The 23851-nt window shown below is 37.3% G+C and overlaps 1 protein-coding gene across 2 annotated transcripts in view; it reads left to right on the top strand.

Annotated features, from left to right (window-relative positions):
* The window catches only part of LOC149537139 (citrate synthase, mitochondrial-like), a 241296-nt gene that overhangs the window by 93641 nt on the left and 123804 nt on the right, over nt 1–23851 (top strand). For both annotated transcript variants that reach the window (XM_089807234.1, XM_089807233.1), the window contains 5 exons: nt 10750–10815; nt 10972–11037; nt 11260–11373; nt 11458–11521; nt 11612–11694. In XM_089807234.1, the coding sequence (XP_089663360.1) occupies nt 10750–10815; nt 10972–11037; nt 11260–11373; nt 11458–11521; nt 11612–11694 (393 nt within the window). The remainder of the gene's footprint in view (nt 1–10749; nt 10816–10971; nt 11038–11259; nt 11374–11457; nt 11522–11611; nt 11695–23851) is intronic.

The following is a 23851-nucleotide window of genomic DNA, read 5'->3' as shown; positions in this document are numbered from 1 at the left end:
TTTCGGCCTACACATAGACTCCCACTTGACCAGGCTCCGAGGAAAGAAGGCTACCAGACCAAAGGAATTGCCAAGATGAAGCATCAAAGTCCCTCACAAAATTAGAGGGTGGGACCTGAACACAACACCTGTAAATGGGGAGAGATTGCACCACAGTCTTTAGCAGAACCACTCTCCCAGCAAAAGATAACCATCTGTAAGTCCAGTGACTAACCTTACTCTTGAATTTATCCAAAATCCCCTACCAGTAGTCCCTCCGCTTAGCACCCAAGGACAAAGGGACCCCGAGGTACATCAAAGGAAGGGAACCAATGTGGAATCTAAGAATTCTAGCAATCTTGTTCTGAATAAGCTGAGGAGTATTAAAGAAATAAATGGAAGACTTATCATCATTAATTCTTTGACCTGAGGCTTTCAAATAGGTATCCAAAGCTTTCCTGATATTCATTGCCTCACTGATTCTAGCCATGCCCATCAATCCGGTATCATCCACAAACTGAAGATGAGAATACAAAGGACGGTCATTTTTCCAGCTCCAACCTTGGATAAGACCCTACCGCACTTGAGTTTTTAGAAATCTACCGAGGCCCTCCACCATGATAATGAATAAGTAGGGAGATAGAGGGTCCCCTTGCCGAAGTCCCCGAGAGGCACCAAGAAAATCTGAGGTTCTCCATTAATAAGAATTGAGGAGGACAAGGTCACACAGCTAAGAACCCAATCCACCCACTCCTCAGCAAACCCAAAAATCAAAAGAATTTTCTGTAAGAACTCCCAACTCACCCGATCATAAGCTTTGGCCATGTCCAGTTTAATGAACATAGCTTTCTTCTTAGAAGTAGCCATAGAGTGTACAACCTCCATTGCTATCAGAACCCCATCCAAAATTTGTCTTCTGTCAACAAAGCCACCCTGTTCAGTAGAGATCAAAGAACCAAGGAGTGGCTTGAGCCTCTCAACAATCAATTTGGTGATGATCTTGTAGACAACATTACATAACGCTATAGGCCTGAATTGATCCAACTGATTTGCCCCTTCCTTCTTAGGTATGAGAGCCAAGAAGGAAGAATTCAAAGACTTCAGCATCTGTTTAACTTTATTCCTATGTGATTCTTGGACCACATCTAGGAGATCATACTTTATTATCTCCTAGAATTCTTGGAAAAATTCAACCGGAAAACCATTTGGGCCAGGGGCCTTACCTTTCTTCATATTAAACACAACTTTCTCCAATTTAAGAAGCAAGATAGGGCTTAAGAGGGCGCCATTCATCTCTATAGAGACAAGTTGAGGGATACAATCCAAGATGTCCCGCTCCTCAGGCCTAGTAGAAAGATTCTCCCTAGAGAAGAGATCAAAGAAGTAATTGACTACTTTCCTAGAAATATCTTCACAAGAAAAGATATAAGCTTCATCAGTTAAGACAAGAGAGGAGAGAGAGTTCCCATGCCTTCGTGCCTTAACAAAGTTGTGAAAAAAAAGCAGTGTTCTTATCCTCCTCCTGGAGCCAATTGACACGAGATTTTTGCTTCCTGAAAATCTCCTCCCGAAGCTCCCATTCTTCCAGATCCTTAAGAGTTGAGGACTCAGCTTTACTCAGCTCAAAGTTCAATCCATGGTCATGAATCTGGCGAGTAATATCATCCAGCTTGGTTTGAGCATCAGTCTTCTGAACATTTAGATACCCGAAACACTGTTTATTCCATCTCTTAAGCCTGTACTTCACATGTTGAAGCTTCTTACTAAAAGTGTACATGGCCATACCATGAGCAGGCATCCCCTCATACCACCAATCCACCATAAGATCAAGTAAAGACAAGTCTTTGAGCCACATCAGCTGGAATTTGAAGGAGATTTTCTTGGTGACTCTGTATGAAGTGATGGAAAGCTTAATGGGCCAGTGATCCGAGCCCCTCCAGTCAATAATTTCAGAATTGGTGATCCACCTGTTGTCCATCCAATAGTAGGAAACCAAAAATCTGTCAAGCCTTTCCGAGAGAACCTCACCACCACATCTTCGATTATTCCATGTAAAGACACCATTGGTTGGCTTCACATCAATGAGAATCAATGAGCCAATCATATCTCTGAGCAGATTTGAAGATGGGTCCAACCTAGCTAGCCCATCCCGCTTTTCCTCCAGACTAGTAATTGCATTAAAATCTCCAGCCATAATCCATGGGAGAAAAGGGTCCAAGGACCGGATGAATCTAATATGAGCCCATAACTGGGATTTACCAGAAAAATCAGTAGGAGCATAAATATTGGATAAAAGGCACCTTTCTTCGGTCTTAGAACTAGTGGCAACCAAAGAAATGGAGGACTGACTGGAGATCCACCATAAGGGGGAGACTTTCCTTGGGTCCCAGAAGCAAGCCACCCCACTTGAACTGTTCAAGGCACCCACCCCCTGCCAAGAGCCCTGGGGCCAGATACAGGCAACACAATTGGCCAATCCATCCGATGAAAGTTTAGTTTCTTGAATAAAGACCATATCAAGAGACTGGGACTTAATCAATCTGCAAACAAACTTTTTTCTGGGGATGTTGTTCAACCCCCTTACATTCCATGACAACACAATCATTGGGAGAAATGAGAATCAATGGGTTTCATAGACCCAAACTCAACCAAATTTTCGCCCATAATCTTCACCTTCTCTTGATCAGTCTTCCTGCCACTCTTTGACGGTTTATCTAAAGGCCCCTTTTTGAAGGATTTCTGTTGTATGCCTAAAACAAGAGGAGCCTTATTACTCTTCGTGGAATAGGGTGGGAGAAAAGAGAATCAATGGGTTTCATAGACCCAAACTCAACCAAATTTTCGCCCATAATCTTCACCTTCTCTTGATCAGTCTTCCTACCACTCTTTGACGGTTTATCTAAAGGCCCCTTTTTGAAGGATTTCTGCTGTATGCCTAAAACAAGAGGAGCCTTATTACTCTTCGTGGAATCAGAGGTCCCCTTGGGCACAAGGGGGTCAGAAGCCGCCAAGACTGGGCCCTTCGAACCTTGTAACCCACGAAGATCTCCAATATCCTGAACAAGAGGAGGCAAATCAATATCTAGCTGCCTAGCCTGTAGGTCCCCTGTAAATAGAATCTGATCCTCTCTCTGCATATCCCCAACTTGAATCTCATGTTGACCTTTGGCCTCAGAAGAGAGCTCAATTGGGATACCTACCTCTTGGACCATGTCTACAAGAGCATCAAACCTGTTAAAGGTGCCGTCAGTCCTCCTGTCCATCTAGGTTCTCTTCTTACCTTTGCCTTTGTTACAAGATTTAACTTGAATAAATCCCTCGCTATCAACAGGTCCATTAGATAACTTAGCCTTCCCCCTGTCCTCCCTAGGGGGTTCGGGAGCATCCAAGGCGGGGTTCTTATTCTTGGGACATCTGCGAAGTAAATGCCCATACTCATGGTAGATTCTGCATCTAAACGATAGGGTCTCATAATCCACTTGCTAAATCCAAGCAACTGAGCACATATAAATTGCCATAGAATCTAGCAACGGATTATTTAAATCAACTTCTACACAAATACGAGAAAAAGAGATTACCTTATGATCTTGAGTCTGTGTAGCCGATTCCACAGGTTTTCCAAGAAGCATTGAGATTGAGTAAAGAATATTTTTCCTCCAGAATTCCAAAGGAAGTCTTGGCAAGCGAACCCACACCGGAACTCGAGGAGGGATTTCCTCAGCAAAGTTAAAGCTCGTGTGCCAAGGCTTGATGAAGAGCCCCACTTGATTAAAGAAATAAGGGCCACCTTCAAAAGCCTTATTCCTGTCCGACATGCTTGAGAAGATAACCATGAAATAATTATTAGCTGCTAACAGGATCTCCATATCTCCTTTTGGGTTCCACACTTGGCGGGCCCAGGAATCCAACACAAGCAATGAAAGGTGAAGGCCTAGAAATTTGCAAATAAGAGCATGATTGCTCTAGTACTCGACATCCTCCGAAACCTATTCAAGTTGAATAACCAAAATTGGCCGGACCTCGGCTTACTGCAAACATCCATTAATTTTTTGTAATCGTATCTTCCCATTTGAAGAGGATTCACCTTCCCCCGATTGGGGTTTACCATTCAGAACCTTACTACTGGCATGCACCATTGAAGTCGGATCACCCATCTCCAAATCTCCACCAGAAGGTAGGGAGGAGGTGATACCAAGATCCCCCATTCACTTGGAACCCGGACCTAGCAAACAAAAGAAGGAAAGATGGGGCAAAAGCCCCTCAACCACACACCACCATAGATCGCCACCAAGGATGCGGCAGTGGCAAAGAATGAGTTGCAGACGCCCACCCATGGCCGAAGGAGGATCAAGCCACCCAAACCAGCAGCGCCCACCCAAGCTAAAGCAAGCACCGGTCCTCGAAATCAGAAAGAATATGCGCAACAGGGAGTATAGACCAGTCGCAGGTTGGGCTAGGGCATGCAGGCCCTAGCAGCAAACCGAAAATTGCACGCCATCATCCGCCATCCGCTATCTGTTCTTCTACCCTCAGAATTCTTTCTTTAAAAACATATACAACTTTATATAATTTATTGGATTTCCCGCCTTCATGCATAACCATTTCCTTTCTGCTTGATCGATATATCCATACATAATATTTGTACCTGCAATTCTTGCTTTTGACTAAGATCCACTGTTAGTCAGAAAACATAATATTAAAAACATAATTAGATAAATTTAAGGAAACATGTCTATGAGTTAGCTTGCGTATATACTTCATTTTCTTTTATATTCCTTTCTATTTCTTAAACCTTGTTATTCTTTAATAAGAGAATTTATGGCTCTGGTCATAAGTATTAGATGTTTTAAATAATTTATTGTTAAGCTGATCAAAATCTTTAACGGGGAGGCATAATGAAGTGATTACATTAGATAACTCTGTTGACATCAATTAGTAAATCATTACGTTTATATCTATTAATTCCCGGTGTTTCTGCAAATAAAGATTTAAATTCAGTATCATTTATGCCTTAATTAATTCGTAAATCTCTAATAAAGAGAATCACTTAGAGAAAACTAATCCTCTAAATCAAAATCCTCCTTATCAATTTCCAATATTCTTGCTATTAACTGTTTTTTTTCCTGTATCGCAGCTTCACTATCTTCATCTTCAGATTCAGAATCAGAATCATTAGAGAAATCTGCTTTATCTGAGATTTCATTATCCAAAATGGATTTTGAGATAGGACCGTAGTTCAGTTCAGAATTGTGTTTGGGGTTAATTTTTATGTTTTTGTTAATATTATCATCCTCAATGCCGTTATTTGAAGTTTTGGTGATGTTGTGTACAATATTCATGAATTCAGCTTGACTGTTATCTAGGGAATCAACTAGCTTCTTTACTGGAATGTAAATAGTTATGTTTTCATTGATATCAGTGTGAATTTCCCATAGTAACACGGGGACGCGTCCCCCCCCTTTTTGCCCAACGTCTCGGAGACTTCAACGCACCGGAGACTTGGGGACTCCGTCTCCCCGTCCCCAGCGGTGCCACTAGATTCCACCACCTCCACCGAGGATGGGGGACATCCTGCTATTCACTATTTGCAAATTCAACTATTTATGTTTAATGTTCGATGTTCCAATTCAATGCAATGTTTCAAGTATTCACTCTTTTACATCTTTACATCCTATATTGCAATACATATTTTCATAACTAACATTTTTAAATACCATATGCATAGATATATACACCCCTCTTGTCCCCTGCCGCCGTCCCCCCACCGTCCCCCCGCCGTCCCCAAATTAAGGCCCCTCTGTCCCCCCGTCCCGGAAACTTGTCCCCCGTTTCGCCGTCCCCCCGTCCCCCAGGGTGGTGTAACTATGGAATTTCCTCATCATTATCCAGAGGTAGGGGTTCATTCTTTTCTTCTTTAGATTTTGGAGGCATTGTTGATGCAGATTCCTTAATACTATCCACGTGTGCCAAATCGAAGGCGAAATCTGTATCCCCAACATTTGTCTGATCAATATACAGATCTGAAGTATTGTTAAAGTCTCCTACAGGTGACAAATTCACATCTAGTCCAACCAATGTCTCTACATATTCAGTCTATGGGGGGTCGATATTGGTTTGCTCCCTTTTATTAGATTTACCTGGAGTTCTCATAACTGGTGATTTAGAGATACTACAATTGCTAGTTTCCAAATTATTTTCCAACTTGTCAGAATATCAATTTAATAAAGATTTATCTGTTATTCTTTTACTTTCCTTTCTATAGATATCAGTGATTGTATTATCCACAATTTCTTCCTCTTCAATCTCATAATTCCTTAAGCATTCTTTCGTGGGTTTCAAAAGTATAGCTTGCGAGTGAGCTACGCTTCCTTGAAGAATAAAAATCCTCTATTAAATTTGATGGTGAGATTCTCAACCTGGTTGTCAGGATACACTTTGCCATTTTCCAAAAATTGATTGTTAATCAAATTATTTATGATTCTATTATAATGAATGTTTAGAATAGTCTTATCATAAATATTCCCTTTGTATATTTCTGGTTTCAACACAGATATTGATTGATTCGCTATGATCTTAATTGTCTTTAATAATTGTGTATTGATTTCCAAGCTTACTAATATCTTAACATTTGCTGAAGAGACATAATTCGTATCCATACCCTCAAACCTTCCCAAAAGATCACCTGTTCTCATTAAGAAATAGCTGTGTAGCAATTCTACGGGCATATTAGGAATGACTATCCATCTTGAAGCAGAAGTGTTCTGGAAATCTTTTGGATTAAAATTTGGTTTCCAGTTAAAAATTTCAACATTATATCCTTTGAAGAATATGGGGTCTCCATATAATAGTTTATTTTTTAGATCTATATTTTTGCAGTGCATAGACAGAAGATAGGATGGTTATACTTACCTGCTCTGGAAACTTCTCTTGGAACCATTGAACAACATCTTTCGTGGAAGATTCAAAATCCAACCATTTGCAGATTAAGCCATTTGTTCTACAATGCTCCCAGAGGCCCTCTGAAAACTTATTATTGATAATCATTGTATTAGCCTGTTCCATGGAATAGGGAATCTCTTTATTTATTGTTAGACAATCAAAATTTGAAGGAAGATTAGTGCTTTTCCAAACCCTAGCTTTAATTGGGTTTGATCTCGATTATCCATTCCAGAATTCTGATCAAGACCGAAGCTTAGGGTACCATAAGGATCTGTTAGGGCATATTTTGTCCTGGCGTAGATAAACTCTTGATTATTCCTTGAATTCAGAGTATTTCTTGATATAGACAAGACAATTTTTTTGTGAATCCCATACCCATCTGTTGTATTATGAGTATAGGAAATTTTGTCTGTGACTAAGTTGTTTAGAATTGCAAATTTGTTGTCCATTTTGACTGCGTATATGGTACCAGAGTGATGCTTTTTATGATAATATGCTAGTTCTCGGGATTTCTGTAGTCTGCTACTTTTTGCTAGTCTTATTTAGCCTTCCCATTATCACTTTCTGAGTATGTTATATTTTTTCATGCCCTGTCCTTGATTCTGATTTTTATTTAAACAACATCTGATGTCTAGAGAATTCACATTTAGGGAAAACTTTCCTGATTCTATGTCAAACTTTCACTCCAAATTGGAAGGATGTTGGCCCATGTTTAGTCAGATTGGGGCTAGAAGAGCCAACGTGCAATCGGATGTGGATTGCCCGATGGCACAATGGATTAAAAATGATGATGTCACCACCAATGAATGCTCATCCCAAGTTAACTCCAACAGTATAGAGAACATTACAAGATCCTCTAGAAATAAGGGCAAGCAACAAAATTCAATTAACTTTTCTCTCTTGGCCAACCTTCATGGTATTTATGAGCCTCAAACATTTAAAGAGGTAAAAGTGATTGTGGATTGGGAGCATGGTATGGATGCGGAATAGCAATGTCTTATTAAGAGCAACACGTGGGCTTTCTTCGAGTGAAGAATCCCATTTAGGTGCAATTAGGTGTATAAGGTCAAGTATCATGCAAATGGTACCTTAGATAAATACAAGGCCAAATTATTTGCTCGAGGGTTCACACAAAAGGAGGGCATTGATTATGAGGAGATTTTTGCTCCTACCACCAAGATGAGTACAATTCAAGGTTGTTGACAAAGAACACCAAGTATATCGAGTCAAGAAAGCACTCTATGGAATCAAACGAGCTCCTCGAGTGTGGTACATCAAGATTGTTCAACACTTGGTTGCTCATGGTTTTCAACGTTGTCCTTCTGGTAGTAATTTGTATATCACATGCTTTGGTGGTGTCCTCTGTCTTATTGTCTATGTGGATAACTTGATCATTAGTGGTAGTTCAACACATTTGATTGCAAAAATCATGTAAGACCCGTGCAAGGATTTTGATATGACAGATTTTGGGGTTTCTCTATTATTGTTTAGGTGTTGAGGTTTGGTAGATTGATGGAAGCATCTTTATATCTCAATCTAAGTATGCCAAGAACTTTCTTGACAAGCTTCAAACACAGGATTGTAAGCTTGCTTCCACGCCTATGGAGAATGGATTAAAGGTCTCAACCAAGTCTGATTGTCCTCCTGTTGATGAAACCACTTACAAGAAACTAGTGGGAAGTCTCATCTATCTTGCTAGCACTAGCCCTGATCTTACTTTTGTAGCGAGCTACACTTCAAGTTTCATGACAACCCCCAAGGCTGATCATTGGGTAGCAGTGAAGCACGTGCTTCGTTATGTGAAGGGCACCTCTGATTATGGACTTTTTTACGCTAGGAGTCATGATTCCAGACTTAGTGGGTTCACAGATTTAGATTGGGAGGGATCAGCCTCTGGATACATGTTTAGGATCTGGTCCAGTCACCTGGACATCTAAAAAGCAGTATGCGATCTCAGTCTTCTTCACATAAGAAGAGTATCAAGGAGCTTCTAAGGCAATTTGTGAGGAAGTTTGGCTTCGTCGGATGCTTGTGAATATGCAATTTTATCAAGTACGTCCAATTCCCTTGCTCTCTGATAATCATGGAGTTCTCAAACATGCCAAGAATCCAGTCTTCCATGAACGAACCAAAAATGTGGACATTCATTGTCATTACATTCGACAATTGGTTGAAGACAATACAATTTATTTGCAGTATGTTCCAACAACGGATCAGACTGCATGCATTCACACCAAGCGTATTGGTCCATATTAGTTTTCAAAAATCAGGGGCCAGCTTGGTGGTGTTGATAGATTGATCATTAAGAGAGGGTATCAAAATATTATTTAATTACTTTAATGTTCATCTATGTAATATTTGTATATCTTTGTAGATAAGATAGTTGATGGTCTTGGTCATTTTTTTATACACAAAATAATTTACCTCTCAGGAATATTATCCACATACATTGTCCTTGTTTATTATCTTTTAAAGAATAGAGAAGACTAGTTGCATTTCATGGTTTGTTGTGACTTTAGGATTCATAAATTCTGAGTATTAACATACTTAGTTGCATATTATGATCTTGATAGTTAAGATGCTAGATATTTGATGAGAAGATTCAATTGGAATTGATTAGGGTACTATTGGGTGTTTCACAAATTGATATGGTGAGTGACTTAGAGTCAATGTCGATCTTGTATATTGTTTTATCTAGTGATATACCTAAGTTTGGACATTTTGTACCCTTCAGGCATTTTGCTTTAGATTTGTCTAATGAAAGTGATAAGTTTTTTCAGTTCTGCTATAGATGAATCAAAAAATATCAAAAATTGAATTTTGAGTTTGATGCATTAGGAATATGTCTAAACTTGAGTCTCGATGTAATGTACAGAAATGTTAAAATGTAGCTTCAGTCAAATTGAAGTACATATTAGATGGAGTATATGTATTTGAATTACATCCACACACACACACACACACATAATCAAATAATGAATCGGGCTTTCCTTTATATACTATCAGGCATCTTTTAAGTCTGTGATCAAGTAAGTATCGGCAGAATCGGTGCAATCAAAGGAAGTTAAAGGGTGTGTCCACGTAGGGACATTACCCTACGTGGTCATAATGGCTACGTAGAGTCATGTCTCTACGTAGACATGACTCCCTCCATTGTATATATGTCAAGTTGCTGCTGAGGGAAAGATACAGAAGTAATAATGTATTAAATACCTCCTCCAGCAGGTTGAAATATCAGTCTCAAGATCTCTACATTAATATATATTAATATATATTGTTCACTGCTACATTACATACAATAACAGTATTCAGGGCTATTTGGTTATATCAAGATAATATCTGAATCTTTCCTTCATCTCTATCAGGGATCTTATATACATTAACAAGGAATACTCATTAATTTTCCCTATTTGTTTGAAGAACTATAAGATAATGCTGTTCCTTCCTATCCGTGAAATTGGCCTTCTAACACTGCCACACCTAGAACGTGCTGCATTGTTTCCTTCCACCCATTGAACTGATAAGATGCCTCTATCTACTGTAAATATTCAGAAGTTGAACAAACATTTTATCTTTATATGAGTTTTCTTAAAAGACAGTAATATAGTTTTGCCTCTTTTGCTTTCTTTATAACCTTGGTGTCACCTATAATAAATATGGATGGGGACTATTCAATTTATCTTCATGGAAATATTAAAAAATGGCATTAAGATGATTGCGACTAAATTGAAGAGTTCAAATGGATTTGGTGTCTATAAATCTTGAGCAATGAAAATAATGAATTGTTCTCTTTAATAGTTGTATCCCAAATGTTACACTTGTGCATTTCAGGAGAGATTGAAGAAATTGAAGACAGAATGTGGAAAAGTCTCTGTTGGAAATGTTACTGTGGATATGGTAACCATTTTTTTTTGTCTTATGTTAAATTTTTCAATTATGGCAGATTTTCTCCTGTTATAGATGAGTGTTACTATGGTTCTCATATGCACACTCTATAAGAAATCTTTAAGTATAGAAGTTGACATTTAATCATTTGCTTCTTCTTGTTGCAAGGTTATTGGAGGCATGAGAGGGATTACAGGGATGCTGTGGGAGACCTCACTTCTCGATCCAGATGAGGTATGCCCATAGAAATAAATGATTTTCAACAGTGGAGATGAACTTCCTTTTGGAGAGAGGTTGCTTGTATTTGTCTAGAATTTTATTTCCCTATGAAAAGAGTCTGATTTGGAAACATTCGGTTGTTTTGCCACTATTTTAATTTTGCCTGAAATCTAGTGCAATTTGATCTTCTTTAAAGTTTCAGAGATATTCTCATCTGTCATGTTTGTGTGTTTTTAGGGCATCCGCTTCAGGGGTCTGACAATTCCAGAGTGCCAGAAGGTGCTCCCAGCGAAAGTACCCGGTGGAGAACCATTGCCAGAAGGGATATTGTGGCTCCTCTTAACTGGAAAGGTGCTTATTACTCTATCTGATGAAATTTACTTTATCTATCTTTTACTTGCATAAGAATTATTTCTAACCATGTTTTGCATGAAGGTACCAACCATGGCACAAGTATCTGCATTAGGGAAGGATCTTCAAAGTCGTGCAAAAGTACCAGGTACATTGTGTTGTGTTAGAGCTGTGTGCATCTTGATCTTTTGTTCTCTGTTTAATTGCGCAATTGGTCTACCTTCATTTGTCCTTTCAGATCATGTCTTTAAAGTCATAGAGAGTCTTCCTGTAACGGCCCATCCAATGACACAGTTCACTACTGGCATCATGGCACTTCAGGTATCCAACATTCCTTAATTTTGTAGGCATTGGAAGTTGGCCTTGCTAGCCCTTATTGATTCTGATAGACAACAAAAAATTGTTTCTACATGGCTCTGCAATAACTTCTATTATTTTGGAAGAATCTTATTAAGATGCACCTTAAGAAGTAATAAAATTACATTGAGCAGGGTAGCTGCAGAGATTTAGATGATGCAGGTTTATTCATATGTGTGGTGGTTGTCTAGTGGACTTGTTTAAGGAAACTTTAATTTATTTTCATTCCGATGGTCACTCTTAAGTTTACCTTTAGGACATTGCGATTCTTAATATTGGAGTATCAGTTTAGTAATCTTCCAACAGTGCAAAGCTTTAGATGCTGGCTTGTCTCCATCCATCTGGGCAGTTGACTAGACTAGTTGAAATGCTTGCTGGTTCTTTAGCAAGGCCACATGGATGATTTGACTAGTTTTTTTCTCTCTTAAAAGATCTAAACCAACATCCTCCCTATCCTCTTAAGCATCATTAATGCCAATTTCTACTATAGCATGTCTCTGTTGGTTCTCATTTAAGCAGACCAGGTGTGTTAATCTTATGGTACCAGGAAATATGACTAGCATTCCTGCAATGATAAAATACTTGTTTGTTAGGTTTTGTAGCTTTTGCTATCTTGTCTTTGGTGCCTTTTCCGTCTTATGAGATAAAGTGGCATGTTTTGTGAATTTTGAGCACTGACTGTTTTGCTACAATGGTTGAAATCAACAGATTCTAGGATAATGGGAAGCATCCCATCCAATTATTTGCTGAAATCTTATATCTAGAGTTCAAAGTATTTAGCAAAATTTCCTGTATTGTCACCTGGTACCATGGCCCCAGTGTGTACCATCTGTAATAAACTCAAACTGTTTGCATATTTAATCATCTAATATTTTAAAGCTGACTTCTAGAAAGTTCATATTTCCTTCCTGCACTTTGTTGGATCTTGACGATTAGTTGAGGCACCCTACATGTCAAGTTCGCCAAGGGGTTTATCACTTTCATTCTTAGATTGTCTCTTAGTCACTTTGTATTATTTAATTTCATTGTAATTCCCCATGGATTACTGAGTCTGGATGACAAATCAGGCATCCTACATTCCAATCTTACCAAGGGATTAACACTTCCATTCTGGGTTTATCATATAGCTTATGCCACTTTGTATTGAATTAGTTTCATTGTTACTCCAAACAGATTACTGGAAATAGCTTGGACAGTAGCTCTTCTATGTTTCCGGTATTCACAAATACTGAGCTTCTGGGGGTTAGCTGAATGAAGAGGGAAAAACATACATCTTGATGTATATGATGAATCCCATCAGATTGGTTTCAGATTTGTGTCTGAATGAGGAAGCAACTGTGGAAATGCATTCAGGCCGCTGGATTCATCTGTAGAGAAGGCTAACTCTAGCTTTAGTAAATATCTGTAATAACCCCCTGCTGGCTCTAGCTTGGTAATAACTAATTTTTCTTTACTATTTAGTTTTTTTGACATTTCGTCAAACACTTGGCAGGCAACTTTGTTGTGACGTTTTTAAATTTTGAACTCAATACTACGCTATGCAATAAACTGCTTAAAATATTCAGATAAATTTGGTCTAAAGAATTTTACATAGATGAATGCCAAACACTAATATATAATTCTGCCATATGAATTTTGCAGATATATGACTTTGAAATGACAAGTGATTCACACCAAACTTCTGAATTTGTTGCAAGTATTTTATCATTCAATTTATTAATTCCTAAAATGTCTTACAATAATACTTGAAGAACTTGTATGTGCTGTATGGACCCGAAGTCTTTGGGACTCCGATTTGCAGCCTGACCATGGAAAATTGCAGGCAGCCTGAATATGTGATCGCTGCCCAGCTTTCAATACTGCACAGATTTCTTTGTGCATACACCCATAGCCTGATAGGGCCTTAAACTTCCCTCCAAAAGCCACAATTTACAATGCCCAAGCAGGGTGTGTGAGAGCCAGTTATTGACGCTAAATGCAGCGGCCCCGGGCTAAGGAAATTCCCCCAGAATTGCACGTCCACTTTGGAATAAACAGAACCACCAAATCTAAATCCCAAACGCTTTCTCAAACTGCAGATAATACTACGCCATAGCAAATGATCTGGGCATCCTAAGACATGGTATTGGCACAAAGAAATTGCAGCGTGTCAGAGTGCAAAGTGTTATGTAAAACCCTGCCTAACAGCTGTAGTAAAATGGGTGTCCAAACAACCCTGAATAACCATGCCCAGCTCTGATACAAATTGCCCAAAATCAATGATGCAGTCGCCAATACATTGAGACTTTATTGGCACTCAAAAACAACTCCAAAGTCGCTAGAAATTACCTCCCCCAAATGCTTTTCCACCTACAAGAATAACAGTAGGAAAAACAGCAAATTATGCAGATTAAATAACGCCCAACAGAAGATATGCAAGGGCATCAAACAATTCCAAATTCCCTATGAACAATTGCTTCTCAGCCACTGTGGAAAACAATAAGGGAAACCTTCAATATTCAGACTTGCAATTAGATCAATGCAACTATACTCAAGTAGTGGATTGGAATTCATAAATTAAAAAAAACCCTTACAAGAACCACGAAAAATCAAATAGACAATTGGATGATTCATTTGTTTCATGAAGCCACCTTTTATAGTCCACTTGGCTTCACCAACACACCATTAATTAGAAGCTTCCACTAGTTTCGTTTAATAAAAAACTTTTCAAGCACATGGCTTCATGAAGACGCTTTTCACTTAAGAGGCTTCAACTTTTAAATATAACAACTCCTTGCACTTTTGTATTTACTACTTGACTTAGGCTTCTAACTAATTAAATAAATGATCCCTTCCAATGATGACTCAACTCTCAACTTAAATGAAATTATAAAGTTAAATTATAACTTTATAATAAGCCATTTAATGATTTAATAATAATTTGGCCACTAAAATAATAACTCCCAAGATACTTATCCTTTAAATATGCTGTTTGAAACAAAAGTCACACCTATTATTTCCCCATGTGACCAAATGCATTATGCAAAACTAGAAAGGGTCCCTTTCAATCATCAACCGAGTTGTCATAAATAATAAGTGCATGAAACGAAAAGCCCAAAAGAAGACCAATTTGAGTCAAACGAACACCAAACCGGAATATACTGAATCGTGAAGAAGACAAGACCCTCCCATAGCCAAGAATTTCCCTCAAAAGACCCTCTATCTACGTAATAATAGGCTAATCCCTCAAACTCTAGTGCTAGCAAAAATAGGGAGATTACAATAGCCTAGCCTCAAATTAATTCACTCTAATCCCCTATATCACAAGAAAAACTAAGGGAAATTGTAATTTATATTTTCAGTTATACACAAAGTATAATCGTTGCTCATGTGGTAACCATATGCTTGTTAGGTGTTTCATTGTGGAATTGCTTGCTCATGCATGTTTTTTATAGCTTCTAATCCCAGAATTCAGTACAAGGTTGCTTGAAGCGTGAAACTTAACCCACAAACTAAACTTCCCTAGCTTTATATTACATGGATTGTAGCATCATTGAGTGGGAGTGACTATAAATGGAATACATAAATGTGGAGCTTCTGTGTGATGTTGATATTTAACACAAAATATTTAAGGCTTGTAAGAGTTGATATAGAAATGTTTATAACATGCAAGACTTGACTATGGAGTGAACCACACAAGATCTAGGAGCTTCAATGAAAGCATAAGAGAGATCCAACTTCAGAGAATTATCAATTTTGTTAGAGGATGCACATACATTGATACGAGGGCATGAGATGGGAATACAAAGAGAATCTCTTGATTATATAAACCAAGGTGAGACATAGGCTTTTAAATTTTTTTGACATGTCATAGTCTTATGATTTGAGGTATAATGTGTTAATTACCTAGTAAAATTTTGTGAATAGGACCTAAGAGGGAAGCTTGTAGATAATATATCTCTAGTCCAACAATTTCCTCAATTGCAACTTGTTGAGAGGGTTTTGGTTACAAGACTATGTTAGGGACCCATGTGCAAATGAATCTCTTACAAGTAGAGAAAAGGAGAAAAACCTGATGGACCCCAAATTTTCGGTCTCCATTTGTGATATTGAAAACTCAAAAAGAGTGGGGTGCTTGAAAATTTGAGCTCCACTTTCCGTCAACTTTCACCGAGGAAAGATCAGAATTATAAGTTCTGTGGTGATACACTATTGAATAGTAAAATGTCAGTTCATGTTGCAGATGCAGGGGAGACAGCTGTTGTTATTTCAATGCTTGAAGGTGAAAAGGATGGCTCAGAATTGGATACTCGGTAAAATTCTGAAGATGTTGCACTTATGGAAGAAGTAGAGGTTACTAATGAAGTCTTCATGCCATTATGTGCTGAAGTGAACATGAGCTTAATAGGAAGAGAACAACATTTACCATTCCCAAAAAATATACTCAATGCTGAAGGCCATAAAGGTTTCACAATATTTCCACCCATGAATGATTCAAAACAAGTGTTGGTTGAAGACTCTAGTCTGAGACCCACAACTATGCCACCTTGTAAGGAAACCAACCAAGTAAATACAGTATCTAGAGGTGAAGTTTCTGATTCTGCTACAAAATCAAGGGATAGAGATATGCCTACTTCCTTGGTTGGGAACTCTCAAGCTTGTATGTTCATAACTGATTGCCAGAACATAGTAAAACCTTATGTGGGCAAAAGTTAAGAGGAGAAAGGAGATGTGTTGCAGAATTTCTTCCTCAAATTGCTGAAAGCTTGAACAAATCACATGCTAAAACAGGAGAGAAGCATTCTGGTAGTCATCTTGTTGACATATCTCTCAGTCAAGTTCCAACTAATGGCTCAAGATTATCAGCTGGTAAGGACACAGTAAAGAGGGTCAATGCAGAAGTTGGTATTATAGATGGAGAATCATCCCAAAGAAGCAAAAGGAAAAACCCAGATTCAAAGGATTCAAAATGTTGAGATGTAGTTGATACATAGGATTCTATGTTGTTCAACCAAAGGCATGGAAAGAATGCAAAACAAAAGGAGCAGCAATGATTCCTTCTACAGTTTTTAAAGCAGACATGACAATCAACAAGAGGTTCTCAGTCAACGTTTCCATTAGCAAATGTTTCCAAAGCATCATCAAGTAGCAGAAAGAGGAAGTTGAACCGTCAACAAATGTCTGAACTATCTCATTATAACAGAGATTTTCAGATTTGAAAAGTAATCATTAGCAATCAATGATAAATTCAAAAGAAGCTGTTGGAAATTGTTATTAAGATGAAGTATGTATATAGTTCCAGAATATATCAACTAAAGGTTAATAAGCATCGGGTCTGTGCAAAGTAAATACAATTGTGGTGCTGCCTGGTCTACATTGGTGTCTTCGAATAAGGGCAAAAGTAAGATGCACACATGATTGTAATCAGGAGAATAGCCTTTTGCATATCGCAACAATGGGGAGTTCATGCGTCCTTAATCGAATCTGTGCTTACATGAAGATTTTCAGTCCTGGAGCCTTTCCAAATCACCGAAATTTGTATCTGAAAATGTGAAGCGATATTTGGAAATAGTGGAAAATTGCCATGGAAAATGATTGTAGGAGACACGACAGGTTGAGTTGCAAAAGCCTTTAGGAGTCATGTCTGAAGTAGAACAAGTAGTCACAATAGTTGTTGGAATTGATGGCAGGTTATTCTTGTTGTGATACCTCACAGTAGAAGCGCATCGAAACAGAAGGAGCATTCCGAGTCAAGTGACCCCTGGGTGTTACCCTGAAGATAGATTATATGGAGATCAAATATATTATCGGGACCTCTTGAGCGGATGATTTCATATTAATAATCATAAATCATTAATAGGTCATTAATATCTTACGTTGTTTCTTGTTTTTTGCAGGTATGAATCGATATTTGGAGCGAGTGACGAAATGCGTAAGGAGTTTGCGTAGGAAATCTAGTTAATCATGCAGTGAAACACCCAGATTACATGACTATGGCTGGTGCTATCAATGGGAACATCCAGCGCAAGGAATATATGTTGGAGCCGGAGCGCTCAAAAATCTAATTTATTCAAACACCAATGGAATTTCCTAGTTCGAATCAGGAATAATGATTATTTGCCTTGTCGGGGCTTTAAAGTTTCAAATAAACTGTTATCACTAGTAAAACATAGAACTATGCAACCTATCGGTTGTTATTAAATCAAAATTACATTTCAGTTTTAGTTATAAATTATAGTTAGGTGCGATGAAAGGCTGTGTTGTTTTACGAAGCACCCTTTCATCGCCTATCAATATAGATGTAATATCAAACAAGGAAAGAGACAATTCATATTCATTTTTAAAAAATCTTACAATTTATAAGCAATTGATATATTATATTCCTCTATTGGTGAAGAATGAAATTTTGAACTAAGTCTATGGATGCGGATTATTGAATAAACGTATTTATATGCGACTTTGGAGTCAAATGCGTTGGATGGATCATCTGTAAGGATTGTCTCCAGTGTATTTTATTTCCGGCATGATCCGTAAGAAGTATTTATTTATTTTATTTGCTTAAAGTTTTTAGGAGTCGAGAATACTATATAGTTCGTCCTTTATGATCATTTCTCAATCTTATAAATAATTTATTGTCAGAGTAAGTAGATCAAATCAATTGTGGCTATTTGAACTCGACAAATACAAATATTGTGAAATATTTTAATTGTTTCCTTATTTGTATCTATTTTGTCCTAATAAGGGTTAAAATATTATTGACTGGTTTAAATATGCATAAAAACAATTGATTTATCGCATCCTGATGACTAAACTATTTATAAATTCAATGTCCATAACATCATAAAGTTGTATGTAAAAACTTATAGTTCTGACTCTATCACCCTTTGGCACTGGTCTTTATATTTTTTCATAATTCAAATCTATAGCTGGCAATTATTTCATATCCTTCCTTTAAAAAACATTCATATATTCATTTATTATTCCTAACCCTTAATTTGCAAACTTAAAGTTTTCTATTATTCTTGCCATTTGGAAACTTTCACTATATTTGTGTTCTAACCAATCTGCTATAAGGATCTTGGATTTGAGGTTGTTGTCCAGGATCAGGTACACCCACCTCGGTTTTGCAGAGCCGGAAGTGCAAGGGATTTGGATCACATTGATCGATCCCATCAAGTTGGCCTTAACCAGTTGGATATCCCAGCATCGAGCAGGCAAGGCTTGTAGGATTCCAATCTGCGGTTTTGGGAACCAACAGATTGGCGACTCTGTTGGGGAGAGTTGCAAAATAAACCCTAAGAGTTTTGTTTTGAAGATCAGTAAGAGTTAGCTTCTATTTAATTTGATACATCATTTTGGTATATTTAAAATTCTGAATTGGAAAGTTTTTAATAGTGCATTCAAATTCTTTGAAAGTTTCAATCTCTTGTAATTATTTATAAATGTTAAAAGTTCTTTATGAAGATTTGATCTTGTAGAAGCATTGTATGTTTTTCTTTAAGCTTTTTGCCTAGATTCGATCTTTGGTGACATATACTCTACTGGAAGGAAGAACTTAGATTCTTAAAGCTAATTCATGTCCTCCATTTCGAGGTGGTGACTCTATTGTATTTTGATTGGTACTTTAACAAAAGATGCCTAGATCATCAGTGACTCTGCTGAGGGAGTTGACTCAGAGGGAAATGGTAGATGGTTTTTCAAATGTATTGATCATTTGAAAGAAAGCCTTTTATTCCAGATGGCATCAGGCCATTGGACTTCAGCAATTTCAATTTTGAACCTAGCAAGTTATCTCCAAAGCTTTCACAGTTGGTACCAAAGTTCCATAGAGAATGGGATGAATCGGCAATTCGACATTTGGATGCATTCTATACATTTATAGAAGATTATGATATTTGTGCGGAAGATCAAGTAATGAAGTTGTTTGCCAGAACTTTAAAGGACAATGCAAGACAAGTGTATGAATCACTACCCACACAATATATTGCATCTTGGAAAGAATTTGAAGGATGGTTCCTATCTGAATTTGATGATGCAAACCATGATGAAGAGATGTATTATGAACAATATGATGATCAAAGCTGCAATATGGAAGAGGATCCTGAGATGTCTCCACTTGATGCCTTCTTCAATTTAGAAAGATATGAAGGTGAAACTTCAGCGCATTTGTTTTTGAGGGTGATGAACGCTTACCATGAGATTCCATCAAACATAAGACCTCCTTACAAGGAATTTCTAAACAGAATTGTCAAGTTGAAAATTTCGCCAAAGGACCCTGATGTGATACTTCTTCAAATATGGGATCAAGGTATTGAAGATGAAGCAAAAGGTACTAAAGTTAACCCAGAACATAGTAATTTTTCAGATTCAAGGGTAGATGAAATTGAAAAGGGATCCGATCATGATAAGACCGGTGAGGAATTAGATTGTAAAGAGAATGGAAATGATGAATCTGAGCCGACAAGTTTGATCTTTTGGATTGTGTGAACCATGTGGAAGATAAACTTGATGAGTTGGTGGCACATAATTCAAGATGAACCATTTTGAGGCGAATTCAAAGAGGATTGAAGGAGAAGTTTCTAGAAGGGAACAAAATGAAAAGATGGGTAGATTCATTGAATCCTACCTAATCCTACCTAACCCTAAAATGGATGATAGAGGATGAACAACAAAAGATCTAAATTTTCTATTTATAGAGATGGTTGGTCAAAAGAAAAGGTTGTCATGTGCGAGAAGCTAAGGAAGACAAGGAGTCTAGGGTATTGCTTCATTCAGTGACCTAAGAGAAGAGATTGCTATTGGCAAGCAAAGCAAGAAGGCTTAAGGGTATGGATACTTGAAGGGTGAACAAGCTATCAGAGCTGAAGTGTGTGAAAGCCAAACAGAATGGAGGACTGAAATAGAGATCTATAATCTGCGAAATGGAGTTGTAAGTTGTTATCAGATCAAGCCTTACTGTTACTTTTTAATCATTGTACCAGTCTAGGGTAAATTCTTTGGATTAAGGTTGACCTAACAATCATTTGTAAATCCTTTAACCAGGTGACATTCCAAGTGAATGATCTAAAGTCTTCTAACAAGGCTCACTCCTAATAGGGTGATTGAAATCCTTTAACCAGGTCACATTTAATAGTGTGCATTGTAATCTTTAACAGGGTTGGCCTTTCACAGGGCATCACTTTAGAAGAGTGAGAATTAGTAACATGTTACTGGTGGTCTTTCCCAAATTGGGTTTCCATGTAAAATCATTGTGTCAAATGTGTTATTGAATCTGTTATGTTCATGCTTATATTTCTACAATGTTGATTTGATAGTAACCTACAAGTTTAAGTGATTGTATGCTCTAATGGATGCATGCATGATGGATATGTTTTATGTATATTTGTTCACTAAGCTGTGAAAAGTTTTATTTGTACATGTAGACCTTGGATAATTGATTCACGCCCCCTTCTCAGTTATTCTAAAGAATTCCAACAATTGGTATCAGAGCCATTTGCTTAAGAGGACTAGTTTGAAGGTACTAAAAGCAAAAGATCAAGATGTCAAAAAGAGAGGTACCCAAGCTTAATAGAGATAACTTTCTTGCATGACAAAGTTTGATGAAGCTACACCTTGGAGGTCTTGGAAATTATGCACAATCTACCATCACCACAGAGCATGTTGTTCTTGCTAGAGCCCTAATTGCTGAAGATCTGAAAAAGAAGAAAGAACACAACTAGGCAATGTTGGAGATTGCCTCTGCTCTAAGGTATGCTGAATTTGATGATATCAAGGGTTTTGACAGTGCAAAGAAAATGTGGGATGCTTTTCACACTATTTATGAAGGAGACACAAATGTTCTAAGAGCCAAATTTGAAAGTCTTAGAGGTAAGTTCGATGATATGAGAATGCAAGAAGGTGAGAATATTGCTCAATATTGCTCTAGAATAAAAGACATTGTTAATGCAATAAGAGGAGCTAATGGTAAGATAGATGATGAGATTGTATTAAGCAAATTTTTGAGAACACTGCTGCCCATTTATGCTATTAGAGTTTTTGCAATACAGGAACTGAGATGTGTACCAGGTTCTAATTTGACTCTTGAAGGTCTGGTAGATATGCTCACTACTTTTGAGCTATCTAATTTTGATAATTTCAAACCTAACAATGTTGAATCTGTTTTCAAAGCCAAGCTGCCATTGAAGGAACCTAATGAGAAGAAGAAGAAAAAGGTAAAATATGTTTTTAGTGATAGTGATACAGATGAGGAAGATGTAGAACAACTTCAAACACTACAAGCAAGGAGATTTTATAGAGGAAAAGGAAAATTCAAAGGTAAGTTACCTATCATGTGTTTTATCTGCAATGAGATTGGTCATATTGTTGTTAGATGTTCAGAGAAGAAAAATTGCAGAGGTGGAGACAAGTACAAAAGTAGAAGAGATGAAGACAAAAAAGATTACAAAGACAAAGGCAAGAAGTCTTGCTACATTGCTGAAGAGGAAACTAAAAATGAATTTGATGATCATGATGATGAAGTGGTGTATGTTGCAATGAAGGATGATTCTGATGAGAATGAGGCAACTGTATTGGTGTCTTGTGCGAGCAAGAATGACAGATGGATCATTGACAGTGGGTGTTCACATCACATGATTGGAGATAAAAGTAAGTTCATTACTTTGAATTATTATGATAAAAATAGTGTAAGGTTTGGTAATGATGCACCTTGTTTGATAAAAGGAAAAGGCTCTATCAAGCTCACAAAAAAGATTTTATGTGACAATGCTTATTATGTTGGACTTAACTATAATTTGTTGAGTGTGTCACATCTGAGTAGTTCAGGTTGTAAGGTTGAGTTTGAGAGCACGATTGCTAAGATATATGATACTAATGGAAAACTAATTGGAAAAGGTGATTAAATTAGAGGTAATCTATTCTACCTTGATATGGAGGATGCTACTTGTTTAGTTGTAGAATTTGATGATGTGTGGCTATGGCACAAGAGGTTATGTCATGTTAATTTTGATAACTTGATTAGTATCAGTGACATGAGAAGAGTCAGAGGTTTTCCTAAGTTGAAGAAACTTGACAATATAATTTGCAAACAATGTCAGTTAGGCAAAATGACAAAGTCAAGTTTTAAGAGTAATACTTATACCTCTAAAGAAATATTAGAGATTGTTCATATTGACTTGTATGGACCAATTGATGTGCAAAGCTACAAAGGAGATAAGTACATTATGCTATTTGTTGATGATTATTCTAGAATGATGATAGTTATGTTTCTGAAATAGAAATCTGATGCTTTCCAAATTTTTAAGTGCTACTTAACAAGAGTGGAGAAGGAAACAGGTAAAAGTTTGAAATGTTTGAGATTTGAAAAAGGAGAATTTACATCAAATGAGTTTGAGATGTTTTGTAATGACAGAGGAATCAAAAGATAGACATCTGCCCCTAGGACCCCTCCCCAAAACGGAATTGCTGAAAGGAGGAACAAATCTGTAATGGACCATGCTAGGACACTCATGATGGAGAAAAATGTTGCTTTGAAATACTGGAGAGAAGCTGTGAGTACAGTTGTCTATACCTTAAACCGTGTGCAAGTCAAGAAAGGTACTTATTCAACACCTTTTGAACTATGGTATGGATACTCACCCAATGTAAAATATTTTAAGGTATTTGGAAGCAAGTGTTATATTCTCAAAGATTTCAGGAATGGTAAATTAGATGTGAAAAGTGAAGAAGGTATATTCCTTGGCTATTTCACAAGGAATAAAGTTTATAAGTGTTTAAATATTAACACTAACAAAGTTGTGGAAAGTGCAAATGTGAAATTTGATGAATATATAGAAGTACATAAGGCTGAACCTATGAAGGAACCAAAGGAATACAAATCATTTGTATATTTTTATGAAGGTATGCCTGCTGAAGAAGATGCTGTAAATCAAGTTGCAAATCAACAGCAAGTTTCAGTGATTGCCAGGTCACATACTATGAATGTCGAGTTGCATTCACGAACCGAAGTACTTAGTACATTCAACAATCGAGTTACAGAATGAAGTCGACGCATATTCTGATTTTGAGATTAGTGTACATGAAATAAATGTTGAACTACTTGATAGAAATGTACATAGTAATTCAAAAGTTGAGAGACCAAATGAGG

Source organism: Cupressus sempervirens, chromosome 10 (genome assembly GCF_028749045.1).
Source record: "Cupressus sempervirens isolate cs-2001-9-10 chromosome 10, ASM2874904v1, whole genome shotgun sequence".
In the NCBI taxonomy this organism is placed as follows: domain Eukaryota; kingdom Viridiplantae; phylum Streptophyta; class Pinopsida; order Cupressales; family Cupressaceae; genus Cupressus; species Cupressus sempervirens.
The sequence above is the reverse complement of the archived record's forward strand: the minus strand, read 5'-3'. Positions and strand labels throughout refer to the sequence as shown.